This window comes from Malus domestica, chromosome 11 (assembly GCF_042453785.1).
Source record: "Malus domestica chromosome 11, GDT2T_hap1".
NCBI classification, from domain to species: domain Eukaryota; kingdom Viridiplantae; phylum Streptophyta; class Magnoliopsida; order Rosales; family Rosaceae; genus Malus; species Malus domestica.
In genome coordinates, this window is record NC_091671.1 from 1,570,235 (window position 1) to 1,589,140 (window position 18,906).

Below are 18,906 nucleotides of genomic sequence, written 5' to 3' on the forward strand. Positions count from 1 at the left end.
AAAGTATAGCACAACACTCTAGATACTAAGCTTTCTCTTCATCTTGACTATACACATTCTTAACATCACATAGAGATTTTGTGCATTGTCTAGGAATTGGAACTGCGTATATCTGCGGATCTCTTAAACACAGAAGAGCCACAAACTCCAAAAAATCCTGTCCTGAACCCAAGTGAGAAAAAGAAATGAAACCATGGAATTGGATTCCCATTGTCTGAATCTTGGCTGTTCTTATCTGCACCTTCACCATCAACTGGTTGGTACTCATTTGGAAGTGGCACACCACGAAGTTTCAAATTCCCCTTGAAGGCAGGTGAATTGAAGCTTGAGAGCTGAGTGCTTGTTGGTATTGGTCCTCTAGACTATCGTATGATACATTTAAAGAGGACATGAAATTAAGAATTGCCAATGACGCTGCGATTTTCTTGACAGATGATTCATGGAGAGATCCAGCGTCTCCAAGTTTTTTAGGTTAGATATTTGGTCTGGAATGTAACCGAGTAGTTGTTCGAGATAAGATCCAATGCGTGGAGAAGCTGCAGTTGGCAAATGTCAATACGTATTTTTCCAGTAAAACAATTGTTCGGCAATAATAGTGCTTGCGGCAAGTTCTTCGAAAAATAGTTTTGATGCAAATTAAGAATTTGTACTATCAATGATAAAAATGGGGAGCTCAAGATAATTGTGGTCTGTTTGAGCTTCAGTATGTTCAGATAACAACGTTGGCAGCCTGCAAAGTTCCTTTAGAAATTCGCCTGAAATTCAGTTGAAGTCTATATTCAGATATATGATCTATACTTTTAGGCTTTAGTCACGTGTAAATTTGTCTAATATGTTATGTTATCAAACTTCCATCGTGATTTCATCAGCTGATGATTGATAGTTTGGTCCATAATTTCAGTCTAAAAGAGGAGATAAAATAAATAAAACAGCTATTCAACTTACAGTCCGATTATGGAATGAACATCCTACACTCTAATAGATATTTTGCACCAGAGAATTTCTGGCTCAATCGGTACACATTAATATTTCTTCGTCTTCTGGGCAGGGAGCTTTAACTGGAACATTGAAGAGAGAGGTGGTTTGGAAGTTGTCAGGGAACATGAAAGAGTTACTGTTTGCATATTCTGACTGATTTGTACACTCAGTTTCACTATCCGGCTTGCTGCTTTTAACTTCGTCCTTTTGATTTGGGACGTGGCCTTGGGTTTTCCTGTTAACAAGAAGAACAAGACTTAACCACTATAAACCAACAACAACAACAACAACAAAGCCTTTTCCCACTAAGTGGGGTCGGCTATATGAATCCTAGAACGCCATTGCGCTCGGTTTTGTGTCATGTCCTCCGTTAGATCCAAGTACTCTAAGCCTTTTCTTAGAGTCTCTTCCAAAGTTTTCCTAGGTCTTCCTCTACCCCTTCGGCCCTGAACCTCTGTCCCGTAGTCACATCTTCGAACCGGAGCGTCAGTCGGCCTTCTTTGCACATGTCCAAATCACCGGAACTGATTTTCTCTCATCTTTCCTTCAATTTCGGCTACTCCTACTTTACCTCGGATATCCTCATTCTCAATCTTATCCTTTCTCGTGTGCCCACACATCCCACGAAGCATCCTCATCTCCGCTACACCCATTTTGTGTACGTGTTGATGTTTCACCGCCCAACATTTTGTGCCATACAACATCGCTGGCCTTATTGCCGTCCTATAAAATTTTCCCTTGAGCTTCAGTGGCCTACGACGGTCACACAACACGCCGGATGCACTCTTACACTTCATCCATCTAGCTCGTATTCTATAGTTGAGATCTCCATCTAATTCTCCGTTCTCTTGCAAGATAGATCCTAGGTAACGAAAACGGTCGCTTTTTGTGATCTTCGCTAGATTGCTCCGGTCATTAGTGTGGATAAGTATATAAATAGATAGAGATAGGAAAGCAAACACAAGATGTACGTGGTTCACCCAGATTGGCTACGTCCACGGAATAGAAGAGTTCTCATTAATTGTGAAGGGTTTACACAAGTACATAGGTTTAAGCTCTCCTTTAGTGAGTACAAGTGAATGATTTAGTACAAATGACATTAGAGTACAAATGACATTAGGAAATATTGTGGAAGAATGATCTCGTAATCACGAAATTTCTAAGTATCGGAGTGTGGTATCATCTTGACTTGCCTTATCTGTCTCATAGGTAGATGTGGCAGCTTCTCTGGAAGTACTCTTCCTCCATCCAGGGGTGGTATCTTTAATTGGTGGAGATGCACAAGGTAATGTATCAATTTCACTTGAAGCTTACTTGTAGTTTCAGGCTTGGTCAAGCGCGATACAAACCATGTAGTAGGAGTCCCCCAAGTCGCCGAGCTAGGGGATCTGCTGAAAGAGGTGACAGACAAGGTAAGCAATCAGAGCTCTGGCTGATTGTTCACCTTCTCCCCATCTTGCAGCAGCATGAAGGATAAAGAGAAGAAAAATGAGAAGAGATGATATGGGATACTTTTGCTTTTGAAGAAGTAGCTTTCCACAGGCTTATTCTTGAACTGAGCTGGAGGGTTTTCTGGTTTCCTCCAGAGTATAAGGCCGACTGAAGAATTTGAGGGTCAAAACAAGTCCATCAAATCTAGAGTACGTTCGACCCTGCTGATATGGGATACTTTTGCTTTTGACAGAGTAATGGATGTATAGGCACGTGTGCTGTTACGCTTGTCTCCACATGCTTCCTTGTATCCTTCGCACTTGCCCTATCTGTTCCTCAAGCAGATGCGGTATCTTCCCTGGAAACATAAGATGTTGAAGATGAGTACTCGAGAGCAATGCCAGGTAAGTAATCAGGTAAGGGGTTCCAGGCAGTCAGTTCCTGATTGGGAGCTTGATTTCAAGTGCTGACTGATTGCTCTCTTTCTCCTTGTCTTGCAGGTAAAAACAAGGCCAAAGGAAAAGACAGGGAAAAAGCATGATATGGGATACTCTTGCTTTTAACCCTGATGATATGAGATATTCTTGCTCTAGTATAGCTTGTTTGCAGAGGTATTATCAGGGGGAAAGAAAACTGAATATTTCGAAAGGCTTCGTTGGGAGTGCCCTCTCAGATATGAGGAAGGGTTAAGCATTTTTGCAGGTCTGCCTGTTCGTTGGGGATGGAGGTCGACATATATAGGAGTCTCCCTAACAACAAGTAGTAATGCTATTCCTTTACCCTGCTTGGTCATAGCACGGTAGTGGGAGCTGCCAGCTTCACATGTTTTAACTCTGTCAGAGCACTTTGAAAAAGTGGCATGTGGTATCTGGCTCTCGAGATTCGGAGAACGATGCTTCTTCGATTTTTGAGAAAGCAATCATGCTGGGGGTCTGGCTCTCGAGATTCGGGGAGCAGTGTCTCTTCGATTTTTGAGAAAGTAATCATGTTGGGAGTCTGGCTCTCGAGATTCGGAGGGCGGTGCCTCTTCGATTTTGGAGTAAGCAATCTTGTTGGGAGTGTTTTCTCGGATGTGAGTAAAGGTTCGGCATGTTTGCTAGTCTACCTTGCCACGAAGCACGGAGGTTGACACACAGGGACTTTCCAATTATCCAGCAGTGGTACTGTTCCTTTACCCTTGTGGGTAATAATATGGTAGCTAGACCTTCAAAATTTATGTGTCTAAACTTTGTTAGTGCTGTTTCTTTGCTATTCTTTTACCTTTCTTGGTCAGAGCGATATAGTGGGAGCTGCAAGCTTCACGTGCTCAACTTTGGCAGAGACTTTGGCAAAGTTATCTGTGGTACCCATGAGCTATTGTTGCGTGTGGGAAGTGGGTGATTGAACAGTAAGATTCATGTGTTTTCGACTTCACCAGAAGTCTTCGACAAAATGCCCATAATTTCCGCAAAGCTGAGTGTGCGTGTGACAGGTGCTGACAAGGCTAGAAAAGTAGGTGCCTCTTCGATTTCTGAGATCGGCCCTCGTGATCTCTGAGCAGCCCAGCTTTTGAGAAAGCGAGCGCCTCTTCGATTGATTCGGAGAACGATGCCTCTTTGATTTTTGAGAAAGCAATCATGCTGGGGGTCTGGCTCTCGAGATTCGGGGAGCAGTGTCTCTTCGATTTTTGAGAAAGTAATCATGTTGGGAGTCTGGCTCTCGAGATTCGGAGGACGGTGCCTCTTCGATTTTGGTGCAAGCAATCTTGTTGGAAGTGTTTTCTCGAATGTGAGTAAAGGTTGGGCATGTTTGCTAGTCTACCTTGCCACGAAGCACAGAGGTTGACATACAGGGACTTTCCAATTATCCAGCAATGGTATTGTTCATTTACCCTCTCTTCGATTTTTGAGAAAGTAGTCATGTTGGGAGTCTGGCTCTCGAGATTCAGAGGACGGTGCCTCTTCGATTTTGGAGCAAGCAATCTTATTAGGAGTGTTTTCTCGAAAATGTGAGTAAAGGTTGGGCATGTTTGCTAGTCTACCTTGCCACAAGGCACAGAGGTTGACACACAGGGACTTTCCAATTATCCAGCAGTGGTACTGTTCCTTTACCCTTGTGGGTAATAATATGGTAGCTAGACCTTCAAAATTTATGGGTCTAAACTTTGTTAGTGCTGTTTCTTTGCTATTCTTTTACCCTTCTTGGTCAGAGCGATGTAGTGAGAGCTGCAAGCTTCACGTGCTCAACTTTGGCAGAGAACTTTGGCAAAGTTATCTGTGGTACCCATGAGCTATTGTTGCGTGTGGGAAGTGGGTGATTGGACAGTAAGATTCATGTGTTTTCTACTTCCCCAGAAGTCTTCGACAGAATACCCATAATTTCCGCAAAGCTGAGTGTGCGTGTGACAGGTGCTGACAAGGCTGGAAAAGTAGGTGCCTCTTCGATTTCTGAGATCGGCCCTCGTGGTCTCTGAGAAGCCCAGCTTTTGAGAAAGCGAGCGCCTCTTCGATTTCTGAGATCGGCTTTCATGGTCTTTGAGCAGCCCAACTTTTGAGAAAGCAAACACCTCTTCGATTTATGAGATCACCCTCGTGGTCTCTAAGCAGCCCAGCTTTTGAGAAAGCAAACGCCTCTTCGATTTCTGAGCAGGCGCCTCTTCGATGTCTGAAGCTCCGTCGAGTGCAGCTTTTTATAGGGGCTAGCATTAAGTTCCAAAGCACACTTGAATCTCCACCAGTAGAAGCTCCATTCTTGCACTTCTAAGATCTTGATTTGTCCGACTTCTTCTCTCTTCAACACCTTTGAAAATGTCTGGCCCCTCCGACCGTCGTTTTGACTTGAACCTTGTTGAAGAGGCAGCCCCGCCTTCTCCAGACAACATATGGCGCCCATCCTTCGTCTCCCCTACTGGTCCTCTTACCGTTGGGGATTCCGTGATGAAGAATGATATGACCGCTGCGGTGGTGGCCATGAACCTTCTCACTCCCAAAGATAACAGACTACTTTCCAAACGGTCTGATGAGTTAGCTGTTAAGGATTCGCTGGCTCTCAGTGTTCAGTGTGCAGGTTCTGTGTCTAATATGGCCCAACGCCTATTTGCTCGAACCCGCCAAGTTGAATCATTGGCGGCTGAAGTGATGAGTCTCAAACAGGAGATTAGAGGGCTCAAGCATGAGAATAAACAGTTGCACCGACTCGCACATGACTATGCTACAAACATGAAGAGGAAGCTTGACCAGATGAAGGAAACTGATGGTCAGGTTTTACTTGATCATCAGAGATTTGTGGGTTTGTTCCAAAGGCATTTATTGCCTTCGTCTTCTGGGGCTGTACCGCGTAATGAAGCTCCAAATGATCAACCTCTGATGCCTCCTCCTTCTAGGGTTCTGTCCAATACTGAGGCTCCGAATGATCCCCCTTAGATGCCTTCTCTTTCTGGGGCTCTACCGACTGCTGAGACTTCTCCTAAGCAACCTTTGTGAAGGCTCCATCTTGTTTGTTTATTTTGACTCATGTATATGTACATATTTGTAGCTTATCGGGGATATCAATAAATAAGTTTTCCTTCATTTCAACGTATTGTGTTAAATACACCAAAGCCTTCTTCGCTAAGTTCTTTGAATTTTTTTTTTTTTTTGTTGAAGCTTGTATGTTGAAGCTTTCTGAGTGGAGCATGTAGGTTGGGGTAGTGTTCCCTTAATTTTCCGAGTGAGGAAAACTTCTCGGTTGGAGACTTGGAAAATCCAAGTCACTGAGTAGGATCGACTATATGAATCTTAGAACGCCATTGTGCTCGGTCATGTGTCATGTCTTTCATTAGATCCAAGTACTCTAAGTCTTTTCTTAGAGTCTCTTCCAAAGTTTTCCTAGGTCTTCCTCTACCCCTTCGGCCCTAACCTCTGTCCCATAGTCGCATCTTCTAATCGGAGCGTCAGTAGGCCTTCTTTGCACATGTCCAAACCACCGTAACCGATTTTCTCTCATCTTTCCTTCAATTTCGGCTACTCCTACTTTACCCCGGATATCCTCATTCCTAATCTTATCCTTTCTCGTGTGCCCACACATCCAACGAAGCATCCTCATCTCCGCTACACCCATTTTGTGTACGTGTTGATGCTTCACCGCCCAACATTCTGTGTCATACAGCATCGCCGGCCTTATTGCCGTCCTATAAAATTTTCCCTTGAGCTTCAGTGGCATACGGCGGTCACACAACACACCAGATGCACTCTTCCACTTCATCCATCCAGCTTGTATTCTATGGTTGAGATCTCCATCTAATTCTCCGTTCTTTTGCAAGATAGATCCTAGGTAACGAAAACGGTCGCTCTTTGGTATTTCTTGATCTCCGATTCTCACCCCTACCTCGTTTTGGCCTCCATTTGCACTGAACTTGCACTCCATATATTCTGTCTTTGATCGGCTTAGGCGAAGACCTTTAGATTCCAACACTTCTCTCCAAAGGTTAAGCTTTGCATTTACCCCTTCCTGAGTTTCATCTATCAACACTATATCGTCTGCGAAAAGCATACACCAAGGAATATCATCTTGAATATGTCCTGTTAACTCATCCATTACCAACGCAAAAAGGTAAGGACTTAAGGATGAGCCTTGATGTAATCCTACAGTTATGGGAAAGCTTTCGGTTTGTCCTTCATGAGTTCTTACGGCAGTCTTTGCTCCTTCATACATATCCTTTATAGCTTGGATATATGCTACTCGTACTCCTTTCTTCTCTAAAATCCTCCAAAGAATGTCTCTTGGGACCCTATCATACGCTTTTTCCAAATCTATAAAGACCATGTGTAAATCCTTTTTCCCATCTCTATATCTTTCCATCAATCTTCGTAAGAGATAGATTGCCTCCATGGTTGAGCGCCCTGGCATGAACCCGAATTGGTTGTCCGAAACCCGTGTCTCTTGCCTCAATCTATGCTCAATGACTCTCTCCCAGAGCTTCATTGTATGACTCATTAACTTAATACCCCTATAGTTCATGCAATTTTGTACGTCGCCCTTATTCTTGTAGATAGGCACCAAAGTGCTTGTTCGCCACTCATTTGGCATCTTCTTCGTTTTCAAAATCCTATTGAAAAGGTCAGTGAGCCATGTTATACCTGTCTCTCCCAAAACTTTCCACACTTCGATTGGTATATCGTCTGGGCCTATTGCTTTTCTATGCTTCATCTTCTTCAAAGCTACAACCACTTCTTCCTTCCGGATTCGACGATAAAAAGAGTAGTTTCTACACTCTTCTGAGTTACTCAACTCCCCTAAAGAAGCACTCATTTCAGGTCCTTCATTGAAAAGATTATGAAAATAACCTCTCCATCTGTCTTTAACCGCGTTCTCTGTAGCAAGAACCTTTCCATCCTCATCCTTGATGCACCTCACTTGGTTTAGGTCCCTTGTCTTCTTTTCCCTTGCTCTAGCTAGTTTATAGATATCCAACTCTCCTTCTTTGGTATCTAGTCGTTTATACATATCGTCGTAAGCCGCTAACTTAGCTTCTCTGACAGCTTTCTTCGCCTCTTGCTTCGCTTTTCTATACCTTTCACCATTTTCATCGGTCCTCTCCTTGTATAAGGCTTTACAACATTCCTTCTTAGCCTTCACCTTTGTTTGTACCTCCTCATTCCACCACCAAGATTCCTTTTGGTGTGGGGCAAAGCCCTTGGACTCTCCTAATACCTCTTTTGCTACTTTTCGGATACAACTAGCCATGGAATCCCACATTTGGCTAGCTTCCCCCTCTCTATCCCACACACATTGGGTGATTACCTTCTCTTTGAAAATGGCTTGTTTTTCTTCTTTTAGATTCCACCATCTAGTCCTTGGGCACTTCCAAGTCTTGTTCTTTTGTCTCACTCTTTTGATATGTACATCCATCACCAACAAGCGATGTTGATTAGCCACGCTCTCTCCTGGTATAACTTTGCAATCCTTACAAGTTATACGATCCCCTTTCCTCATTAGAAAAAAATCTATTTGTGTTTTTGACGACCCACTCTTGTAGGTGATCACATGTTCTTCTCTCTTCTTAAAGAAGGTGTTGGCTAAGAAGAGATCATATGCCATTGCAAAATCCAAGATAGCTTCCCCATCCTCGTTTCTCTCCCCAAAACCATGGCCACCATGAAAACCTCCATAGTTGCCTGTCTCCCTGCCCACGTGTCCATTTAAATCTCCTCCTATAAATAACTTCTCCGTCTGAGCAATTCCTTGCACCAAGTCTCCAAGGTCTTCCCAAAATTTCTCCTTCGAACTCGTATCCAACCCTACTTGAGGTGCGTACGCACTAATCACATTGATAAGTTCTTGTCCTATTACAATCTTGATTGCCATGATTCTATCTCCTACCCTCTTGACATCTACAACATCTTGTGTCAAGGTCTTGTCCACGATGATGCCAACACCGTTTCTCGTTCTATTTGTGCCCGAATACCAAAGTTTAAACCCTGAGTTTTCTAGATCCTTTGCCTTACTACCAATCCACTTAGTTTCTTGTAGGCACATAATATTTATCCTTCTCCTCACCATAACTTCCACTACTTCCATAGATTTTCCCGTTAAGGTTCCTATATTCCACGTTCCTAAACGCATTTTGCTCTCTTGAACTCTACCCTTCTGTCCTAGCTTCTTCACCCTCCCCCGTCTAATAGGATCAAAGTACTTCTTTTGTGTGTCCCGTGTAAAGTTGATAGGAGCATATGCTCCCAAACAACTTTGAGTGGAGTCGTTCGAAAAGAAGTTTCTACGGCCCCCTTGCTCATTTAACACTGCATCCGGGTGCCGATGGAGATACAGCGACCCTTGCTCACTTATCACTGTGCTCGGGCCACACAGCGCGCCACTTACGGGTGACGCCCTAGCTTTAGCGCGATTTTGTTCTGGATTCAATTTCATAAGGATTCGACGTGATCATGGAGTGCCGGCTTCACATAGAGCATGAATTGAACATTGTCTAGGAGTTGGAAATATGGGTATCTCCACGTCCTCTTGAGAAGCAAAGGGCAACAGAATCCCAATAACCCCACAAAGAAACCAAGCACGACGGATAACCCAAACCATAGACTTTGATCCTCATCGTCGTCCAAATCCTGGTTGTTCTCATCATCCGTAGTAATGCCATCAACTGGTTGGCACTCATTTGGAAGTGGTGCGCCACAAAGTTTCAAATTCCCCTCGAAGGCAGACGGATTGAAGCTTTGGAGCTGGGTGCTTGTTGGTATTGGTCCCTCTAGACGATTGTATGATACATTCAAAAGTGACAAGAAATTAAGAATTGCCAATGACGCTGGGATTTCTCCTGACAGATGATTCATGGAGAGATCCACCGTCTCCAAGTTTTTGAGGTTAGATATTGTGTCTGGAATGTTACCGGAGAAGTTGTTAGAGCTAAGATCCAACGCGTGGAGAAGCTGCAGTTGGCCAATGTCAATAGGTATTTTTCCAGTTAAACAATTGTTCTGTAAGAATAGTGCTCGAGGCAAGTTCTTCGAAAAATAGTTTTGATGCAAAGAATTAGTAGCATCAATGATGAATATGGGGAGTTCAAGATAATTGTGGTCTGTTCGAGATTCAGTTTCAGATACCAACATCGGCAGCCTGCAAAGTTCCTTTGGAAATTCGCCTGAAATTCGGTTGGAGTCTATGTTTATATAAAAGAGCCTTGGCAGGGTCCCCAACCAACTAGGAATTAGGCCGGTCATTCTATTGAAAGGCAGATACAAGACCTCTAGCTTCTTGAGCTTCGATAACCAAATAGGTATCTTACCGGTGATCTCACAGTAACTCATACCCAAAATTCGAAGATTTTGGAATCCATAGAAACCAAACATGCCATCATAAGAAGGCATTTCCTCGTGTAGAAAGCTATATCGAATGAGGAGAACAGTGAGACTTTTACAACCCATCAATATCTTGATTGCCCCCGTGATATTGGTCAATTTATTTCCACCAAGGGAGAGAAAGGACAGAGATTTTAGCAAAAGAATCTCAGGTTGTATCTGCCCCTCTAGATCGTTTAAGCTCAGTCGAAGTGCTTTCAGGGACTTGCACGAGTAAAGGCTTACTGGCACCATACCAGTGAAGTGATTACTCACAATGTCAAGTTTGCTAAGCTGACTAAGTTTGGAGAAATTAAGCAGGGAGATATCTCCTTCAAAGTTGTTGAATCCCAGATTTAATTCGATAAGCTTTGAGCAGTTTGTCAAGGATGGGGGAAGATAACTGTCTAGATTGTTGAAATGAAGGTACACAAGCTGCAATTTGGAGAGCTTACCGATGTTAACAGGAAGTGTGCCACTCAATCCGTTTGTGTTGAGGTCGAGAAGTTGAAGGTTGGTGAGGTTGCCAATTTCCTCACTTATGACTCCAAACAATTGGTTCCTGGGAAATGAGATTTCTTGAAGTGTTGTAGCATTATATATGTCACTTGGAAGTAGCCCTGAGAGATTGTTGTTACCAGCACGAAAAATCTGCAGTTTGGAACACTTCCCTAGTCCAAGAGGAATGTTGCCACTGAATCTATTGAAGGAAAAATCCAAGACTCTAATGAAGGGAGAAGAATGAGGACAAATAGCGGATGGGATTGACCCTGTTAAAATATTGTTGCTGATATTGAAACTAGTCAAATTCCAAGCGTCTTTGAAGAATGAAGATGAAATTTCGCCATGGAAGCGATTGCAGGACAAATCCAGCATCCGGATATTGCTAGATGGTAGAGAAAATGGTAGTTCTCCATAGAGATGGTTATAGCTCAAATCAAGAATCTCAAGACGATTCAAGGACAAGAAGAATCCGGTTTCAAGTGAACCATAAAGTGAATTGTGAGAGAAATCAAGGTGGGTGAGATGTGTCAGATTTCCGAGTGATGAGGGAAACATACCTCCTTCGAGGCCTTTTGCCGGTAAGCTCAAACGGGTGATCCAACCATAGTGATCGCAGGTGATGCCTTCCCAATGACAGCAATTAACTGAAGTCCAATTTAAAGGAGCGGAAGACTGCAGAGTGAGAGAAAAGGACATGAGAGAGCTGCGTTCGGTTAGATAGCATGCATGGATTGTAGACATAAGGGAAGAAAATAAGAGGATGAAAAGGAAGCCATGACAGCTTAGGTGACCGGGCTGCAGTAACATGCTTCTTCTTGGATTCAGACTACTAACAGGTTGGTTTGTATTTACACACACACAGATATATATATATATATATATATATATATATATAATGAGAATGAATTCCAAATAAATAATTGAGTTATTTCAAAATTGTCAATAAATTTTATATCGAAAAATCAACTTTTTTCATAGCATATGGATATGTTGTTTTATGTATAAAGCTATATGTGGTTTACATCATCCAATTTGTGTTATCTATTTGTTAATCTTGAAATTTTACTACTCATGAAAGAATGTTGATAATAAATCTTTTGTTAATATAAAAAAGAGATTTTGCATCTAACGAGACCTCAATTTTCTTCAAAATATATTCTACATATTATTCTTTTTCCTGCAACGACTTCAAAGTGTTCTTTTATTCTTTAATGTTCGAGTCCTTTCCCAAGAAACTCTATAGAAATAAACTAACAAACCAAAGACTTGAGGAGTTATTTAGGATTAAGAAATTTATAGACATGATAAATTAAATAATTTGGTATTTTAGTTTCTAAAATCTAATACTTAAAGCTAAAATCAAAGTTTTAAGGAGATATTTTATTTCTTAAATAATTAACTATGTTAATAAATAAGATTAAAGTTAAATCAAATTGGTCATAAATAATCAACTTTTTATTTTTTTAATAAAAAATGTACCCATTTTTTTAATATAAAATGTATCCATTGTTTTTTATATGAAACATAACACCTTTTTTTGTATGTAAAATGAACCGTATAAAAATTACTAATTTTTTATATGTAGAATGTCATTAATTTAAGTAATGACAAATCATGGGTTTTATTTAAAAATATTTTATTTTTTACTATTTTCATCCCACAAATCATGAATTTTATTGAAAATCTCATTAATATAAGTAACTACATATATCAAATTTTAATTTAAAATTATAACAACCTACATAGAAATGCATTATTGTATTAATTTCAGGACTTCAATAAAAAACTGAAAACTAACAAGCTTTCAATCAAAGAACGTTGATAAATAAGAACCACATTCAAAGTCACTCATTAATTATTCTCAAAGCATAAACAATTAATTTATATAAAAAGTTACAAACTGAACTATAGTACTAATACAGAGACATGAAATTCACACAAGCAGTTTGGAAAATGAAATTACTCTAAAGCAGCACATGTCTTACTAATCTCATCCAGAAAATCTTGAAGATTCTGGTCGGAGGAGCCGCCCTCAGCCACCGCCGCTTCCGCTGCCTTCTTCCATTTCAATGCGTTTCGCTTCAATTCTATTGCCTTGTAAACAATTAATTTATATAAAAAGCTACAACAATACCGAACTATAGTACTAAGACAGAGACATGAAATTCACACAAGCAGTTTGGAAAATGAAAATTACTCTAAAGCAGCACATGTCTTACTAATCTCATCCAGAAAATCTTGAAGATTCTGGTCGGAGGAGCCGCCCTCAGCCACCGCCGATTCCGCTGCCAGCTTCCATTTCAATGCGTTTTGCTTCAATTCTATTGCCTTGTGTCCAACTGTTGCCTCCAACAAACACTTCCCTATCTCGTCTCTCATGCTCAATCTATTCTCAGCCGCCCCACGGCTCAATCTAAGCCCTACACCAAACACATCCACTAAGAACTTTGCATTGGTGACTTGGTCACCCCACTGGGGAAATGTCACAACTGGCACGCCTGAAGTGTTTGCTTCAACTGAAGAGTTCCAGCCACAGTGAGTTACAAAACATGCGATAGATGGGTGAGCTAAAACCTGTTCTTGTGGACTCCATTTCACCACTTTTCCTTTATCTCCAACTTTTTCTAAGAATTTATCAGGTAAAACATGTTCTTCGAATCCACACTCTTTGATGGGTGGCTTCATAACCCATAAAAATGAGACCCCAGAGCTCAATAATCCATGAGCAATCTCATCAACTTGCTCTTGCTTTAAGTACACAATACTACCAAAAGAGATGTATACAACAGATGTTGGAGGCTTGGAATCGAGCCACTCAAGACAATCATCAGCTTTCATTAGGTCTCCACTTATGGTTGTTTTGGGAGGTTTTGGGTTCTTGAATAAGGGGTCAACAGGCTTCACTATGCAGAACTGGGACATGTGCTCGATGACCTCAGGCTCGAGCTCTTGGAACGTGTCTATCAACACATATATTGATTTTGATAACTTCTTGAACTGGCCTAAAATCGCCCTCCCCAAAACCTGAAAATTATTTTGCTAATTATAAGGTATCAACTTTTTTTCCCCTTAGGAGTTAGGACTATATGTGGAAATTCAGACAAGGTACCTTTTCCCAACATAGTAGAAAGAATAACATAAGTTTCAAATTAGCTAGACTAAATACAATGAACAAATGAAACATGGTAGTTCGGTTCTAAAACTTTAGAAACTGTTTTGGTAGTATAAAGTGGGAAATGATTGCTTCCTGGATTGTTTGTCCATCCAAAAGGTACTTCCGTACTTATGATGCTAGACTGCGAAATTTGAACCATGGATCACGTTGATTCTTACCTGAATTTGCGGTATAGACTGACAATCTGCATGAACACAAGTATAAGAGATCATTTCCGTGTATAGTGTACACTCACCTGGAATCGGTCGAAAGGGTGCAAGAAGCTGGGTATCTCATCGTGCTTCAAAATTGGCATACCGGGCAGCTGAACATCCAAATTTGGCTCGGTTTCGGTCGGAAACCACACTGCCTTGCTGTGATAATGGTAATAAGCCGAGAACACAGCACACGACTGAACCCAAAGCGTGGCACGAGGGATCCCAAGCTCAGTGCCAATGTCACAAACCCATGGAATGAATGGGTTGTTCACAAGGCATGAAACTGGACGACCTTCATTGGCATGCCGTTTGATCATCTGGGTTACCAAATCCTTGCCCACAAGTTCAAGCTGTGGCATATAGTAGTCCAAGTCCGTGCGTTTAGGGTCCTGTTCTGGAAGACCATCGTCAAAAAACTCAAACCTGATAAAACCATCGCCGACAGGTGTGGGTTCATCACTGATGCCACTGTTGGCTGCTCTCATCTCTTTGCCAAAGTTTTCAGTGGTGGAGAAGCTGACTAAAAACCCCTTTGCAGCTAGGCGTTTGCCTAATCTGAGCATAGGGTTTATGTGTCCCTGTCCTGGGAAACACACAAGAACCATATGAGCGGGAATAATTTCAGTTCCCATTTTCTTGCTTAGTTTTTCCTCCTCGCATACTTGAAGATGGTTGTCATCCGAATCCTCCAGTATTCGTAGTGTTCTCCATCAAAGATTGGAGCTTTGAGGTCGCCACCCCCAGATCCTTTCCTCTTCGACTTGTATTGACACTTAGGGTTTCAGCCTTTACCTGAACAACCCCAAAAACAGATTCCACAAAACGCCCAGATTTCAGTGATCAAGAACTAAGCTCTGAGGCCATGATAGTGTTTTATAAAGTTGATGTTTTGTATGATTGTTTTGGAAGGATTTTGGATTCAGAGAATGGTGATGATTGCACAGAAATTCAGAAGGGAATGTCGGCTATGTCAGTCTGCTATTGCAGCAGCTCATAGCACTCATATATATGGACTTGGATTGTCTGCCCTCTAATTGTGGTGCCCTCTCCGTGCTCTTCTATTTTTGTGGTCACGGTTAAGCCACGTTAATATTTTATATTACTATTTCTATAAAACAAAAAGAAATAGTAATATAAAATATTAACGTGGCTTAACCGTGACCACACAAAACAGGAAAACACGAAAAGGGCACCGAAATGGGAGGGCAGACAATCCAAGTCCAAAATATATATGGCATCAGTAGGGTTTTAGGTGTGCACAGTCAGCCCTCATTTCCATTAGAGCTAGCTGACAAAAACTTACCTACCTTGATAGTGCAAAGCTAATCTTAGCCCTTCATTGGAGCTTTTAATCTAAGCCTTACACTTGTCAAAAACTATAACTAAAACTAACTAGCCGTTACAATTTAAATAAACTAGCCGTTGGCTCTTTTGTGTTGCTGCTGCATCCCTTCTCGATCAAAATGGGTTGTTCACAAGGCATGAAACTGGACGACCTTCATTGGCATGCCGTTTGATCATCTAGGTTACCAAATCCTTGCCCACAAGTTCAAGCAGTGGCATATAGTAGTCCAAGTCCGTGCGTTTAGGGTCCTGGTCTGGAGGACCATCGTCAAAAAACTCAAACCTGATAAAACCATCGCCGACAGGTGTGGGTTCATCATTGATGCCACCGTTGGCTGCTCTCATCTCTTTGCCAAAGTTTTCAGTGGTGGAGAAGCTGACCAAAATCCCTTTTGCAGCTAGGCGTTTGCCTAATCTGAGCATAGGGTTTATGTGTCCCTGTCCTGGAAAACACACAAGAAACATATGAGTGGGAATAATTTCAGTTCCCATTTTCTTGCTTAGTTTTTCCTCCTCGCATACATGTTATTTGTATATCTCCCTACTCTTGTAAGTTTGTAACTGACCACCTACCATTCTGAGACTTGGTAGGTTACAAATAATGAAGGTTAGTTGACAGGACAAAGTATATGGGCTACTCTTTAAGTATGTAATTCACCAATTACTAGGACTCTGAGCAATTAGTTTTGTGGTACGAAAGTTGTTAAGAGATCACATGTGCATATGTACGAAGAAATATTCTACTAAATATACATTTGTATGAAAGTTGTTAAGAGATCACAATGTTTTAGGCCTCACTACTATTTTTGTCCATTTATTTTTTCAGTTTTCAGATAAAATATTCGATTTAATATACATTTGTGACTCAATAAATGGCAACAACTTTCAAATTTTTTATAAATTTTTCCTTAAACATGATGGAAAATATTTAGCAAGAATAAAAAAATTGCATTTTTTCTCAAAAAAATAGTTTAACCATCATGGTTTTTAAGCGGTTTTAAAAAACTGTTCAAAAATCGTCATAAGCTCTATATGTTTTCATCTTCATGCACTGTGATGTTTTGAAAATTCATGTAGAACTTTTCGTTGATATTCTTGAGTATAGAGTATAGTTTCGTTAATGTTTTGGGACCTACTACTATTTGTTTCCATTTATTTTTCAATTTTCAAATAAAATATTCTACTAAATATACATTCGTGGTTTAATAAATGGTAAAACCTCTTTAAATGCCTTACAAAGCATCTCTTAATGACCACATGAAATGTTTCGTGAAAATAAAAAAATTTACATTTTTTTGAAAAATGTGAGCTAACCATCACGATTTTTAGGTTGTTTTGTAGAATTACAAAAATCTTCATAAAATCTATATTTTTTTCACCTGCACCATACCATGAGGTTTTGAAAGTTCATATAAGAATTTTGTTGATATTCCTGTGGATGGAGTCTCATTCCGATAATGTTTTGGGCCCCAATACCATATTTGTCCATTTATTTTTAAATTTTCGGCATAAATACTCTATTAAATATATATTTGTGGCTTACTAAACTGTAAAATCATTTTCAAATGCTTTATAAAGTTTTTCTTAACATGATAGAATATTTCGCAAAAATACAAAATTACATTTTTTCTCAAAAAATTTGGGCCATTTCGATGGGGTTGTCATGTTATAAACTGGTGTGGTTTCTTTTGCACATTTTATGCCATTTGGGTTGTCCTGCACATTTTATGCCATCTGGGATGTCCCAATCCAAGCTCCTATTGTTCGTCTAGAGGAATTTCCGATGGGGATGTTTCCTGGCCGACGAGCACACAGCTCCCCAAGAGGTTGGCGCCGGTTGATATTGTCTGTCGGGCTTCTGCTTATTGGCGGGCTGTAAGAGAAGGACAGAGTTAATTCTAAAAGGTGCCTTTGTGGGGCCTTAGGTGTAGGCCTTGAGGCTCACAATCAAAATTAACTTTAGGTGTTCAGGCGTGTCACTGCCATCTTTAGCATGGCAGATGTAAAACAGATGTTTAGTTTAATTGTATATGCCCGAGAGACCAAGTTAGCTATGAAAGGTGCCTTTGTAGGGCCTTAGGTGTAGGCTTTGAGGCTCGCAATCAAAACTTAACCAAGTACTCTAACATATAGTGGTTGTTTCGTTGTTGCAGAAGTATTACAACCGTTATACTTTAATCACCCGAGCCCGAAGAGAAGAACGAACCCAGATAGGTGCCTTTGTAGGGCCTTAAGTATAGGCCTTGAGGCTTCCCATCAGAGTTAATTCTATACTCAAGTGTTCTGTGGCAATCATAATATAACAGAAGTAAAACTAAGAAATAGGCTAATTACTTGCGCCCCAAGTAACTTCGGACTTTTTGTTATCAAGGATTGTCGTGGATGGGTTAAGTCCACATAAAGTTCTTTTTTATGCCTTGAGACCAAGGACTTTTGATTGATAAATCTTGTATGCCCGAAAGGTTAGAACTTAAATCTGGTCATGCTATGAGTACGGATTCCAACTTTATCTTTTGCATGGTTGGGCACCATTAAACCGACCAGATCCAAGAACCAAGAAGCCTTTTAATCATAAACTTGCTAGAAATAATTTGGATACAGATGGAAGTATACATCATATCATATTACTAGATTTCTGAATGAAAAGACAAAACAAAGAGGGTCGAGCAAGGCTGATCGTCTTGCAACTTCCTCTCTTTGTGATTTACAAAGGGTTTGAGTACTAGAATGGGAGATTGGGATATGAGTTTACAGGAGAGAATCGATACTACAGCAAGATTCAGACAAGGTAGTAGAGCTTTTACAAAAGCTTTCGGTGAAGGTTGATCCTGAAAAGGATGAAGGCTTGGTGTTGACTACAGCTTCGTATGCAAATCTAGCTTGAGTAGAGTTTGTGTATTTGTTTGTTTGATTAAGTGTCCTTATCTCTGATTTCTCTTTCCCTTTTTATAGATGATTTGGCTTGGCTGCCTGCAGCATCGATCTTGCCCGAATGCGGCTGAATGGTAGTGACTCATCAGCTTTTTTATTGTACTGCCACTGTAAAGTACTTTTGGGATGATTAGCTGGCTAGTCTACATCACTTGACTTCTAGGTAGGTGAGCAAGTGGCTCAAGTGATCTGCACTTAGTCGGTAAAAAGGCTTCTTCTGCCTTCTGGGCTTTGGCTGAGCCTTGGGCTCCCTTCCTTCTATACCTTCTTCTGGGCTAACTTCCTTTTGAGCCCAAAGTACCAATTTTAACCCAAACACCTATTACCCGACAAAAGTTAAATAGGGTTGGAAGAAAGTCGGACTCTATCAATTATATTCATCAAATAATGTGTCAATGGAAGAAAAACTTTAGTAGAAATGTACTTAAGACAACTTTCATATTGAATGTGACAAACATACATAGATTTACATTTTTATAATTATTCTAACAATAACGTAACCAAGATGTTCTATCTGAAAGTGAAAAAGAACTAAAGG

The 18,906-nt window shown here is 40.8% G+C and overlaps 1 protein-coding gene and 1 long non-coding RNA gene across 4 annotated transcripts; one reads left to right on the forward strand and one right to left on the reverse strand.

Moving 5' to 3' along the window:
* The first annotated feature begins 722 nt into the window (after window positions 1–722).
* Window positions 723–11,545, forward strand: LOC139189596 (uncharacterized). The gene is made up of 2 exons (XR_011573393.1): window positions 723–1,215; window positions 9,318–11,545. It is a non-coding gene; the product is annotated as an uncharacterized lncRNA (long non-coding RNA).
* Window positions 11,112–15,072, reverse strand: LOC103447083 (putative UDP-glucose glucosyltransferase). 3 transcript variants are annotated; one of them, XM_029087853.2, is made up of 4 exons: window positions 14,132–15,072; window positions 12,941–13,745; window positions 12,707–12,815; window positions 11,251–11,393 (listed from the first exon to the last, which is right to left on the reverse strand). In XM_029087853.2, the coding sequence occupies exons 1-3, from the start codon at window positions 14,723–14,725 to the stop codon at window positions 12,754–12,756; spliced, it is 1,461 nt and encodes a 486-aa protein (XP_028943686.1). In that variant the 5' UTR covers window positions 14,726–15,072; the 3' UTR covers window positions 11,251–11,393; window positions 12,707–12,753. The 3 variants fall into 3 exon arrangements, with proteins under 3 accessions (XP_070664698.1, XP_028943686.1, XP_008384481.2); XM_070808597.1 differs by lacking the exon at window positions 12,707–12,815 and having other exon boundaries at window positions 11,112–11,393; XM_008386259.4 differs by lacking the exon at window positions 11,251–11,393 and having other exon boundaries at window positions 12,559–12,815.
* Window positions 15,073–18,906: the final 3,834 nt, after the last annotated feature.

Excerpts from the sequence above, each read along its gene's own strand:
- LOC103447083 (XM_029087853.2), bottom strand. The coding sequence starts at position 14,725 with ATGGGAACTGAAATTATTCCCGCTCATATGGTTCTTGTGTGTTTCCCA. Across the intron at positions 13,746-14,131 it reads ACCCTTTCGACCGATTCCAG|GTTTTGGGGAGGGCGATTTT; the intron begins GTGAGTGTACAC and ends AATAATTTTCAG. Across the intron at positions 12,816-12,940 it reads AGATTTTCTGGATGAGATTA|GCAATAGAATTGAAGCGAAA; the intron begins GTAAGACATGTG and ends ATTGTTTACAAG.